Source organism: Mustela erminea, chromosome 4 (genome assembly GCF_009829155.1).
Source record: "Mustela erminea isolate mMusErm1 chromosome 4, mMusErm1.Pri, whole genome shotgun sequence".
In the NCBI taxonomy this organism is placed as follows: domain Eukaryota; kingdom Metazoa; phylum Chordata; class Mammalia; order Carnivora; family Mustelidae; genus Mustela; species Mustela erminea.
In genome coordinates this window covers 73,084,669-73,097,939 of record NC_045617.1, presented here as the reverse complement: position 1 = coordinate 73,097,939, position 13,271 = coordinate 73,084,669, and the positions used below count along the sequence as shown (strand labels likewise).

The 13,271-nt window shown below is 36.3% G+C and overlaps 1 protein-coding gene and 1 non-coding gene across 4 annotated transcripts in view; one reads left to right on the top strand and one right to left on the bottom strand.

The window, feature by feature from the left end:
• Positions 1-13,271, bottom strand: part of THEMIS (thymocyte selection associated) — a 189,224-nt gene that overhangs the window by 62,054 nt on the left and 113,899 nt on the right. The window contains exon 5 of one of the 3 annotated variants that reach the window (XM_032339578.1): positions 118-2,312. The exons of the other annotated variants lie outside the window; for them this stretch is intronic. Coding sequence (XP_032195469.1) covers positions 2,259-2,312 — 54 coding nt within the window. The 3' untranslated portion in view covers positions 118-2,258. Of the gene's footprint in view, positions 1-117; positions 2,313-13,271 lie in introns of those variants that run through there. 3 annotated transcript variants of the gene reach the window in all.
• Positions 4,114-4,216, top strand: LOC116589570. Its single transcript, XR_004285342.1, has one exon. It is a non-coding gene; the product is annotated as a U6 spliceosomal RNA (small nuclear RNA).

The window sequence follows — 13,271 nt, the reverse complement described above, 5'->3', positions numbered from 1 at the left end:
TTTTTTTTTTAAGATTTTACTTATTTATTTGACAGACAGAGATCACAAGTAGGCAGAGAGGCAGGCAGAGAGGAGGAAGCAGGCTCCCCGCAGAGCAGAGAGCCTGATGTGGGGCTCGATCCCAGGACCTGAGATCATGACCTGAGCCGAAGGCAGAGGCTTTAACCCACTGAGCCACCCAGGCACCCCCCCCCCCTAGTGATTCTTTTAAAGCATAAATCTCATACCATGCCACATCTCTGCCCCCACTTTTGATGGCTCCCCATCTTAGTCATAGAAATAAAGCAGAGCCCTTTCAATGGTCTAGAATAGCTTTCGTGGTCTGACCATCTCGAGTAACAGCTGTTTTTTGTTTCTTTTATTTTGTTATATCTACATATTCCAACTAATTGATGGATGATTTGATAAATTCAGTATGATTGGCATGTAGCCTAGAAATGTCCTAGAGTTATTTAGCTCTGCACTGAAACTGGATAAATTCTGTATGTAATCCAACTGGTTTCCCCTGGGAGGTTTTTTAATTGTCATGAAAATGTGTTCTCTTGCTCAGCCCCAGACAAAGACTTATTAAGCTTCTTTTCAGGACAGTCAGACACTCATGAAAGACATGGTATCTGAAGTGCAGATTATCCCAGGTCTAACAAAGGAGCTAAGCTGTGTACATCAATATTAATATTTACAAAGTGGCAAAAGAAAGAAATGAAATCCTAAGTAATTCAAGGAAATTGTTGTCAAGATTGCTTGATTACTTGCCAAAATGGAAAATTCTCCTGAGTGAAGTTAGGAATATCTAGAGACATAGTTCTGCTCTATCTCAGAGGAAGACAAAGCAGAAGTAGAGCGACACTAATTTTATAAAGTTCAAACAAAAAGCTAGTAGTGATGCCTATATACATACAGGTAAACTGGCATAGCACAGTCTTTGTTTACCTGGTTAGCACAAAGAACTATAGATTCAGTGCAGATCCAACTAGGAAAATGGCATCCAACACCTGTCTCCCCCAACAATGTGTCAGCAACACCATTTTTGTATGAAAAGAAAAATGTGCTCGCTTCTAAACTTATGCTACTAATGTACCTATTCACAATGCCTTTCAACTAGAGGAAGTGATTTTATTTCAAATCGTGAAATTTGCATACAAAATTGTGCTTTCAGGTGAGGTCACATTAATTCCCTTCTGATAGGTTTTTTTTTTCCCCGATATGTGTTATTTCTTTGGATTCTGTCTTTACAACCACCTTATGATGAAAATACTGTTGCTCTGCTTTGTCCATGATGAAAATAATAAACACGGATATAAAGCTAGGAGCAACAGTGCAGAAAAGTTGATAGAGATGATCATACATCACCTTTCTGGGAGACACCACAGGACCCTAAGGAGTGTCTGGGCTCTCCTGCCTACACTGGCTGCACTCTAAGAGATTTTGGGCAAGTCTCTTCAGCTATGAAATGGTGACAGTGATCCCTATATCACAAGGTCATGTTACAGGAGCTAAATGAGGTGAAGTACACAAAGCCACGGTGTACTATTATCATAGTTCCTAGGAAAGCACAACTTAAAACGTGTGTGGGTATATATACCAATAACCCAAGTGCTAGAAAATTCTGAGAATCATCATTTTGGACTGAGTTTCTGGCTTTCTCCAAATGCTTCTCATTTTGAACTATTTCCTGAAAAGCCTATGTTGCCAATCAAATCTGAATTACTGCTTACCCCTACAGACCACTCTCTTGAAGACTGATTACCTTTTAACTATGATTTGAGATTTAGTTTTCATAATAGGAAATACCAGTTTTGCAGAGTGGCCTGGCAGGGCTCTATAGAACGGCTTCAGTCAGGCTGACATGCGCTTTTATTAACCATATTTCCTGTAGCTGCACAGACAATGAGAAATCCACTTCTGTGAGCAGAACCAATTATAGCTGAACAGGTACACTTTTTCTCCAGCCTGGTCATGATGTCAAATGTTTGATTAGAAAGGTCTTGTGCTTTCAGCAAAATGGGGGTGAATTTCTTTCCATTTGCAAGAACAAGCTATTTCTGCCTTTCATTTCATAGTCTCTTAGTATCTTAATTCTGGCCTCTCAGTGTCAAATAAGAGTTGCAAATGCAACGCCCTTGAGATGGGAAACAATATTGCTATATGTGTTTCAAAACAGACTGAGCCAGCTTCTGGGCGGAATAAGCAGCATCAGGGCACGAATCAGATGTACTGTGGGTTCCAAGAGAGAACAGAGACCAAGATGCGCATGAACACTATGTCCCAGCAGAGGCAACATGGGGATGGACCTGGTAGCTCTGGAAATGAATCTGGAGAAGACTGTCAAATATAGGGAAATGTTAGGATGAAACAGACAGAAAGGCGCATGGAAATATTGCCTGTGCGTATATAATACAGTGATATGACCACAGCAAATCAGGTTTTAGGAGTGCAGGACTGAAATAAGGAAGGGTAATTCTAAAAAGAGGCAGTTTGGGGGGAAATCCTCTCACGGAAGGTTGAAAAAAAAAGAGAGAGAAAATGGGAACCAAGTTCCCAATAAATGTAGGATTATAAAGACAAAGTAGGCCCCATGAAATCAAGCATTACAGACAAAAGCCCCTCTTCAGCTGCCAAAAAGAGAAAGGACGACCACCATCTCCCCAAAATACTGTAAGCTCATTTTTGGACTTCCTCTTCTCTTAGGAATTCTTCAGCTATAGAAAAGCAATCTGCTGATATTTCAAGGGTCACAAATGAAGATTTTTCTGTTACTTTTAACTCTTTACTGACCAGAGGATAAATACAGAATCATAGATTGGTAGAATAATTAAGCTAAAAAAATATCGATAATTTACTCTAACCTCATTTTACAGTCAAGAACAAAGAATGTAAAGATTATCCCATATCCCATGGTGAACCAGTAACACAGCCAGGATAATAATCACATCCTCCTTACTTCTAGACAGTATTTTTTTCCACCACAGCTCCCTAAAATTAAATTTTCAATATTTTCAAAAAAGAAGTATACCTATATAAAGTCCAAGAGAAGAAACTTCTGTTAATAAGAGAATCTAGGTAGGGAAAAGCTAAATTTAAAAGGTCAGCAGCAGAGAGTTATGAAATGATGATTCTTTATTGAAAGTAAGAGGAGAAAAATGCAACCCAGAAAGAAAAACCTTTTGCTTTGTACTCTCATATACATCTACAACTAACCATTTTTTGTTACGCCCGTTGCTACCCTGTAGCTGCCCAGGGCAGCATCATGTATCGCAATGTCCCCCATGTTGGTTTCCCTGTTTCCATCCTTGCTCCCCTATTAACAGCAGCACAGAAGTAGAATGAGTCCTTTAAAATGTAATTGTCACACCCCAACCCAATCTTCCAATCACTTCTTGTCTCATAAAGTTAAGCCAAAATTACTACATTTGACCTACAAAGACCTACACAATTTGCTTCTCCCATTTTTTCTCAGAACTCATCCTTTTTTGTCTCCTTGGTCATTATATTCCAGCCATCCTGGCCTTCCAGCTGATTTTTCAATATGTTAGACACACCCCTGCCTGCCTCAGGTTTGTACCATCCCTTTCTTCTGCTGGAAGTACTTAGCCCACTCTGTCTGCATAGCTCATTTTATCTATTCAAGTCTTCGGACAAGTGTCCTGTTCCCAGTAAGGGGCACCATGACTGCCCTATTGAAAGTTATTCTATTTGCCTTGCACTCTTAATGCTACTTATCTTGCTCTATTCTTTTTTTACATAGCACTTATAATGCACTGCCATTCTGTATTCTTTACTCCCACTAGAATGCAACATAAAGTATCAAACATAGATACTCAAACATAGAGTTTCAAGCCATTTACCAAGATGTTTTGCTATTGATGTATATGTAGCATCTAAAACAGTACCTAACCAAGAATTAGCTGCTGAACGACAGACTCGACCAAAAACAGATGATCCCTACATTAAAACCCATAATCTCTGGTTTTACTCAAATGAAAATACAGAAATTCTACACAGGAGATAGTATAACACACCTAAGTGTTCCTAACTCTGAAGGGAGAGGTTTAATGTAAAGAAATGGCAATCTGAAGAAATGTCAGAAATACATCAGAGATTGTTATAAAGACAGTGCTCACTTCAACAGCACATATACTAAAATTGGAAGGATACAGAGGTGAGCATGGCCCCCCACAAGGATGACATGAAAATTCATGAAACAGTCCATGTTTTTAAAAAATGTTATAAAGATATACAGGGCTTTAATTACAAGAGTTGACTAAATGGAGTACCAAACCATTTGCCAAGATGATAAAATAAAAATTCATATTCTCCTAAATTAATATTTAAGTTTAATAAAATTCTGATCAATACCCCCGAAGATGTTTTTTACAGAAATCAATGAAGTGTCTTAAAAGTCCATTTGAAAGAATGAAGAGCTGAAAACCTAAATAATTAATGACAAGAAGAAAAAAATATATAACATTATTATAACATACTAGAAAATACTATTTGGGAGCTACTGATTTTAGAAAAGCCAGGTAAACCAAAGAAATAGAATTTTTAAAAAAATGAGAAACTGCCTTCAGAACAGATGAGTAAAGAATAATTGAGCAAACAAATGGAACTGGGAAAACAGTTTAACCATCTTTTTAAATGAAGTTTTTTTCATACAACACATAATATACAAAATACAATACATAATATACAAAATAAATTCCTCATGAATTAAGGAGTTAAATATCAAAAAACAAACACAAATTTAGAATAATTATAAGTGGGTCTGATTATAAGGCAAGTCAACCTCTCTAAGCTTAAGATTATATATTATTATATATATAATATATATATTATATATAAATATATAATATATATTATATATTATATATTATGAGATGAGCATTTTTAATGCATTAATAATAATAATGTTGCTGTTATTAAAAAGCAAACAACCAGTATGAGGTGATCCTAGAAGGAAAAGCCTAATTTTGTGAGATGAAAGCCTAGAGAGGGTTAAGGGTCAAGGATTAATCATTATTAGGGTTTAGAACTTTCACTTTCTGTTCCTAGCTGTTATCACCAGATCTTCAGCAAGTTCATTTTTACCCACAAATGCACTGTTAGTGGCTCCCTGAAAAATCAAAGAGAATAAATTGAATTCATAGTTTGGGGTACTAAAGGCCAGAGCAATATGATGCAGGTTGGAACACCATGACTGAGGCAAAAAATAAACATGAAGTAAGAGTGAAAAGCAATAATAAAGGGTGGCAGGAAACTTTTGGAGGTGATGGACAGCTTAGACTGTGTTGATAGTTGCATGGATGTTTACTTATTACTAAACTCACCAAGTTATGTACATTAATTATGTATAGCTTTTTTATGTCAAAAATATAAAATGAAGTAATAAAATCCAGAAAAGAAAGAATGAAGAATAACAGAATAAAGGAGACCAAAGGAGAATATATAAACCTCTTATATAAATTTTGGGAGGTAAAGGAGGAAGGCACTGGAATGCCAAAAACTATATGAAATTAGGGCTTATTTGATTTTATTTGAACATTAAAAAAACTTGACATCCAAAAGAATGTCTGGAAATAACTGCATTGCACCTCCCACACTTACATACTCATATACAGAGATATGCACACATGAGTGTACAAACACACATATTTATATAAGCATTTATTGAACAAATTGGACCTGATAGGATATAAGAAGGAACCAACTTCATTCTTATTCTTTTATATCCCTTCAAGTTTCTATAAACTGGTGCTTGTTCTAACTCTGCATAAAATCTGAAGGCAAACCCCTAACTTTAAGGAACAAGTAGTTGGTAAAAATCCACATTTATATATTAGCCACTTAGATCCAGTCTAGTTTAGTATAATAAGCAAAGCTCTAAGAGCTTCTTTAATTAAAAGCATCTTCCTGTAGTAGCTTAATCTCCCTTGAGGCTTCCAAACCTACAAATAAAGAAGAAAGTATGGTTGACTTCTTAATTATTAGCTCTTTCCATCTCCTTCCTCTACTCACTAATTTCTTTTTTACTTCTCCAGCACAGGGTCTAAGCAGAAGAGAGAATAAAGAGAAAGGCTACACAGTTTTGGGTTGCTCTTATCTCTATAATTTGGCCATGGCAAATGTTAAAAACTGACCCCATCCATTCCTGGGATACTACAGTAGATTACTTGGAAACCATCCCAGTTGGGAACCACACTGTAACATCCTGCCCAAGGCTAGCTACTTACAACAATCACCCTCAGGTTCGAGACTTCAGGAAATACATCTATTGTGTAAGGTCCCTTCCCCTCTCTCCACTTCACATCTTATCTCTAGAGAACCCATTTGCTCTGACATTGATGGAAGCAAAGTTTACTCTTTTTTTTTTTTTTAAGATATTTATTTATTTATTTGACAGATCACAAGTAGGCAGAGAAGCAGGCAGAGAGAGAGGAGGAAGCAGGCTCCCAGCTGAGCAGAGAGCCTGATGCGGGCCTCGATCCCAGGACCCTGGGATCATGACCTGAGCTGAAGGCAGAGGCTTTAACCCACTGAGCCACCCAGGCACTCAAAGTTTACTCTTTTTTTTTTTTTTTTAATATTTTATTTATTTATTTGACACAGAGAGAGAGAGAGATCACAAGTAGGCAGAGAGGCAAGCAGAGAGAGGGGGAAGCAGGCTCCCTGCTGAGCAGAGAGCCCCATGCGGAGCTTGATCCCAGGACCCTGAGATCATGACCTGAGCCCAAGGCAGAGGCTTAACCCACTGAGCCACCCAGGCGCCCCTCAAAGTTTACTCTTAATATCTTACCCCAGAGGGGAAAATCTCCAGTTTAGAGCCTCTCACCTTTAGACTTTGTAGATATGGGCCAAATGTCAGTTCTTCCTTTCCTCAAATTCCCACAGCCCAATGGCAAGGCCCTCATAGGGAACACTTGAAGACCCCATCACGTAATTTGAGATAAGAAAGAAAAACTTGGGGCGCCTGGGTGGCTCAGTGGGTTAAGCCGCTGCCTTCGGCACAGGTCATGATCTCGGGGTCCTGGGATCAAGTCCCGCATCGGGCTCTCTGCTCGGCAGGGAGCCTGCTTCCTCCTCTCTCTCTCTGCCTGCCTCTCTGCCTACTTCTGATCTCTCTCTGTCAAATAAATAAATAAAAATCTTTATTAAAAAAAAAAGAAAAAAAAAAGAAAGAGGAGCCTTTTAAAAAAAAAAAAAAAAAGAAAAACTTAACTTTCTTTACCCATAATTTTGGGGATAAGATCTCCACAGGGTATGATTAATTTCTGAAAAGCAAATCTTTTCTCAACTTTTTAACTTCTTAACCTTTCTCTTTCTTGTGATGAGCAGAAATGCTCCAGCACTTGTTCCTGCCTTCCAAGATGCAATATTGGCTAATGCTTTGGCTCTGACTATATGACCTTCACCTTTCAAGTCTTGCATAGATAGTCTAGCAACTTACTTTAAAATGTGGAGGTTCATGGGCTCACCTTCAGTTTTGAGGTTTGGGGCCTCTGGAATAATTTCAGGGCAGAGTCAAATGTAACAATCTGTTAGACTACACACATGTATACATATGCATGTTTGTACATATATCACTTTATCACAGATACAAATACAGAGTCATACATGTATGTGTGCCTGAGTCTATATGTTAATGAATGGAAATACAATATTTATAGAAAATATATTAATGTGAAAAAATTACTGGTGATTTTTTCTTCTTTTGTTTTTCTCTATTTCCTAATATAATACACCTTACTCTTAAAACCATTTAAAAAGTATATCTGGTTGGGAGAAGGGGGGTGGGGTTATGGACATTGGGGAGGGAATGTGCTTTGGTGAGTGCTGTGAAGTGTGTAAACCTGGCAATTCACAGACCTGTACCCCTGGGGATAAAAATACATGTTTATAAAAAAATTAAAAAATTAATAAAAAAAAAACTAAAAAAAACGTATATCTGTACACAAACACTTAATAATGGATCCTATTTTTAAAATGCAATCATGATTTCAAAATAAAATAAAAGATTTCTGAAACAGAATGAATAACCCAGAAACAGACATATATAAAGAAATATATGCTAAAGGAAATATCTAAGAATTGGAGTTACTTAACAAATGGCATTGAAATATTTTGGAATTACCTTCATAATAAAAGTCAGATGGGAGCTCAATAGTGTATAATACATATTATAAAATATACACACACATCCAGACATATATGCACACCTATATACACATATCTATGTATGTATGCATATCTGTATATACATATTAAGTATATACATGAAATCAAATTCTAAAACAAAATTAGAACCAGGAGCGCCTGGGTGGTTTGGTCAGTGAAGGATCCCACTCTTGATCACAATCTCAGGTCATGATCTCAAAGTCTTGAGATCAAGCCCTGCCTCATCAAGCCACGCTCACCACAGAGTCTGCTTAAGATTCTCTCTCTCCCTCTTCCCCTGCCCCCACTCACAGACACTAAATAAATAAATAAAATCTTTAAAAAATATTAGAACTAAGTAGAATTGAGGGACATGTACTGGATCAATTTAAAAAGTTTAAAAGCAATAAGAATAAGCATAAATGAAAAGGTTAACAGGTTTGGCTTCATAAAAATTTCATACTTCCACCTAGAAGTATTAAAAACCAGTAGTTTAAAAATACCCCCAAATGTGACAGGTTTGCAGAGTCTTTTTAATATATGGACACAAAGGAGTTTACTTAGAAAAAAAACACTTTCTTCCCTCTTCCGTTCCTCCCTCCCAGAAATATTTATTGAGTGACTGTTCTGAACCAGAAACTTTAATAAAATACCAAGGAAGCATAAATAAATAAATATTATAATACATTTATATTATATATATTACGTATATAAATTTATTTATTTATTTATATTTACATCTATATCTCTAGGCTTAAAGAAACAAAGTATCTGATGGGTATGACAGATAAGTAAGAGAGACTTTCTAACACTTAAAGGTCAATATTATGATAGCTGTTCACAAGGCCTGTTATAGAAACCCAAATTAGGAGCACCAAACAAGGACCTGTGAATTAGCTGATGGGAGGTAGGGTGCCAAGGAAATTTCCTTAGAATAGGTAATAAGAGATAGTAACTTAGATGAAGGACAAAGGATAGTTTAGAATTCTAGCTCTAACACTTACTGATAGCTCTCTTTCCATGGGCAATTATTCTCTGTGTCTCAGGTCCCTTGTCTATAAACTGGGAATGATAATAACATTTATAGGGACACTGAAAGGACTTAATAAGAATTATTTAGTTATTTAGCATTTAGTAAGTCCTTAATAACTGGTTGTTAAAAACAAACAAAAATCATAAAATGCCATTTGGAAAGATTGGGAACTCAGGAGAGAATAGTCTTTGCAAACTGCAAATCCACTATGGTAAAGTATAAATATGAGGTATGGTATGGAGAGAAGTAAAGTTTGAGAACCAAATAAGGGACAGATAATAAAAAATTTAAAGGAAAGTCACAAAGAACTTTTAGCAAGAGAATCACACAGTAAGATTTTTCTTTTATAATGTTAACTGTATCAGTGATGTGGATAATAAATTTGAATATAATATGACCAAACATAAAAAGACTAGTTAGGAGATGGTCTCAATAATCCAGAAGAGAAATGTTGAGGACCCAAAGTGGAACAGTGTATATTTAAAAACGTTAAGGAAGTAGAATCCATAGGATTCAATGACTGATATGTGGGAAGAGGCAAAAATAGGAAGGACTGTTTCTAGATGTCTGCTTTAGGCTACTCAGTAGATGCTAGTGACCTTCGTAAAGATAAGAAACACAGAAGAAAGATTAATATGATTAATTTTTTAAAGATGGTATAGCTGTCCTTTTATTGTTCAGTATTATCTGGTTTCCCTCTACTTTGAGGGATAAGGGAAAGTTACACTCACCCTAAAATAGACATATACTGTAATTTTCTATAATTTAATGACTTTTTTTGTCTCTTATATTTTGGATTTCCTCACAGAAGTGCATCTTGTTTTTCCTCGTGAGCTACACACTCTCCAGCTTTATCTTATCCTTTCGCAGAACTTCATTTACCATTTATATTTGCTGACACCTGAATCACCAGATTCAGCCTGGAACTCTTTCCTCAGCTGTAGACCATCATCAACTTCTTACTAGACATCTCAGCTCAGACATCTCACCGACATTTTAAATTGAGCATACTTTAAACGAAACTCTTACCTTGCCCCTGAAAAACCAACCTCCTATCTGCGTCTTGAGCTCCATTTTTAATGAGTTTCACCAGCACCCATGGTGATGATGCTTACATCAGAAATCTGGATATTTTCCTTATTTTGCACCTTTCTTATTCCCTACACTTAGTTAACCATAGATCGTACAAACACCATCCCCTAAAACCTCTTGAATATTTGTCTTCCAGTCACAGAGGCAGTCATTGTTCTCTGTCTGATATTGGTAGTTTGGCTTTCTAATGTTCTCTCTACTTCTATCTGAATTGATTATTTGCTCTATAATTAGATTTTCCAAAATGACATTTCAATAGATTTATTAAGGTATAAATGATGTTTTCACCATTGTAAGTGTACAATTCAATGAATTTACTAAATGTGAAAGGTTGGGCAACCATCTAGGTGTAGAACAACTTCATCATCCAAAAAAATTCCTTCATGCCTGTTTGTAGTCCATCTCTAATCCTACCCACCTAGTCAACCATTTACCTGTTTTCTGTCTCTATAAACTTGCCTTTTCTAAATGTTTTGTATCTAAAACAGAAATTTTATTATTATTTCCCTACTGGGAACTCTAAAATACCCTCCATTTTTCCTCTATCCTCTAATAGAAAGTATAGATTCCTTAAAAAATAGACCAGTTTAAGGAAGGACTAGTCTTTTTTTTTTTTTTTTTTTTTTTTTTTTTAAATATGGAATACAACTGATTTTGTTGGTCTTCATTCTCTTCCATGCTAGAGGAATGCACCATTTCTTTTAGGAGGGTAAGGTGAAAATGGGAACTAGCTTGTTTCAGGTGCTAATGTTTTAGCTGTGGGCTTAATGGGGCATTAAGGTCTATTGTCAAAAAAGGAGTGGAAGTACAGGGAAAACAAAACAAAACAAAACCAAAAAACAAAAAACAGTAACTCGTGGCAAAATAGAAAGAAAGGAAGAAATGACTAAAAAGTTGAAAGATAAGGGATGATGGGTGGCGTTCCCAAGAACAGCAATCTTTAGGAGATTAGCCCAGGAGAGAAGGGTCTAGAGTCACACAATCACTTCATGGCTGAACCAGGCAAAGGAGAGATCTAGTAAGGGGAAGACTGAGCCCTGAACACTGGGAGGGCACTGTGTGGCAGAGAACCTAAGAAGGTGATATTGAGGGAGTTGAATTCCTCACCTGGTACAGAATAATTAAGAAGTGTACCAAACTAGTTATGAGCCTGAACTAAGAAGCTTGGTAATGACACACTTTTCCTTATTCGGCCCTAATTGCTCTTCCACCCTCATAATATCACTCTACACTACAGCCATTATAAACCTCTCCAGGATCCTGATTGAGTTATGTCTACACACTATCACAAACACCTGAGACTCCTTCTGGCTGGATCCCAGTAACCATCGCTGTACATCTAATTGATTCTACTTGTCTAAACTCACTTACTTCAACCGGACATCTAAATATCCTTTTCTGAGCTCAATCCCAATTTTTGATACATCATAATAAACTGTCCCCCAAATCCATGCTCTCTCCAAATAAGAGCATTCTTGTCTTCCAGTTTTCATATTGAAATTATCTTCCTGTGTCTAATCCATTAGACAGAAAGTCTCCTGAGTTTAGATACTGTGCTTCATTCTCCTAATGTGTCTCCAGTGCTTATCACAGCAAATGGCATGCAATTAAGGCTTTGCATCTATGGAGCTAAAATAAGTGTAAACAATTATAATAATAATCATTATCTTAACATTTTAAAATAATTACAGATATAAATAATTTAAGAGCATTTTACATGCAATATACAATTATAGTAATATCTAAAGAAATGCAAACAATAGATTTAAAATCTTTCTCCTCAATCTTTTATTGCAATTACATAGTTCTAGTTTTCTCTATGTAGCAGTAAAACACTCTGAATTTTTCTTGGCTTAATAAGGATGTGTCCATTATTCTGAGCTCTTTAACATAGTGATCCATATTAGCCTTCACTTCATTAACAAGGTCATCTCTCCCTTGTTGAAAAAAAGTCTTAATAGAATTTCTAGACCTTGTGATATCCCCTACTTGGTGTGGAATTCCAAAATTACTGGTCCTAGTCCTTGTTTGCGGTCCAGCTCCTGACATTTATTTCAGTGAACTTCAATTGTTACTAAGTTTCCTGCTGATGCCAAGAATGGCCTTAGGCCTTCCCTAAAATTCTAACATCTCTTACATAGTTTAAGGTACTCTCCAGCTTTTTGCCACTGAAGCAGTTTAAAAAAAAAATCCTAAGCATGATAAACCAGTATTTACAAGAATAACATCAAAAGGAAGTGTCTGTCCTCCCCTGATCACTTTTCTGACCTCTAATAATTCCAACAGACCAGACACAATGTCACAGACTACCATTTCTCAAAAACTGAACTTTCTTTAGAAGATGACATCTAAGCACATTAAAGTAGTTTTTAAAGGAAAAATATGAGCCCACTTCCAGTTGCTTTTCTTAATAAATCCATACATGTGACTAATTCTGAGAGCTATTTTATAGGTATAAAATAAGGAATTTATGAGTAAGGATGGGGACTTAAAAAGTGCGCCTGCAGAGAGAGGATACTAAGGATTAAGCTCAAAATCACTCAAGATACTTACAGTTAAGGGAGACCACAAAAGGGAGAGACAGTAAAAAATCCAGGAGGAAATTCAACCACTACAGTACAAGAAAATCAGAAGGGTGTGATGTTCCAGAAAACAAAGAATGGATTTCAAAAAGGAGGGAGTGTTCAACTATGCCATTTACTGTTTTGTATTCAAATGATATAAGGACTTTGGACACTAACCCTTTATTTGATATATCATTTGCAAAATCTGTTCAGGAGGTTGCCTTTTAATTTTGTTGATTATTTCTTTCACTGTGCAGAAGCTTTTTATATTGATGTGGGCCCAATAGTTTACTTTTGCTTCTATTTCCCTTGCCTTAAGAGACATTCTAGAAAAATGTTGCTATAGCCAATGTCAGAAGCATTACTGTCAGAAGTTTGACTGGCTCTCTTTCAGGATTTTTATGGTTCCAGGTCTCTCTTTCAGGTCTTTA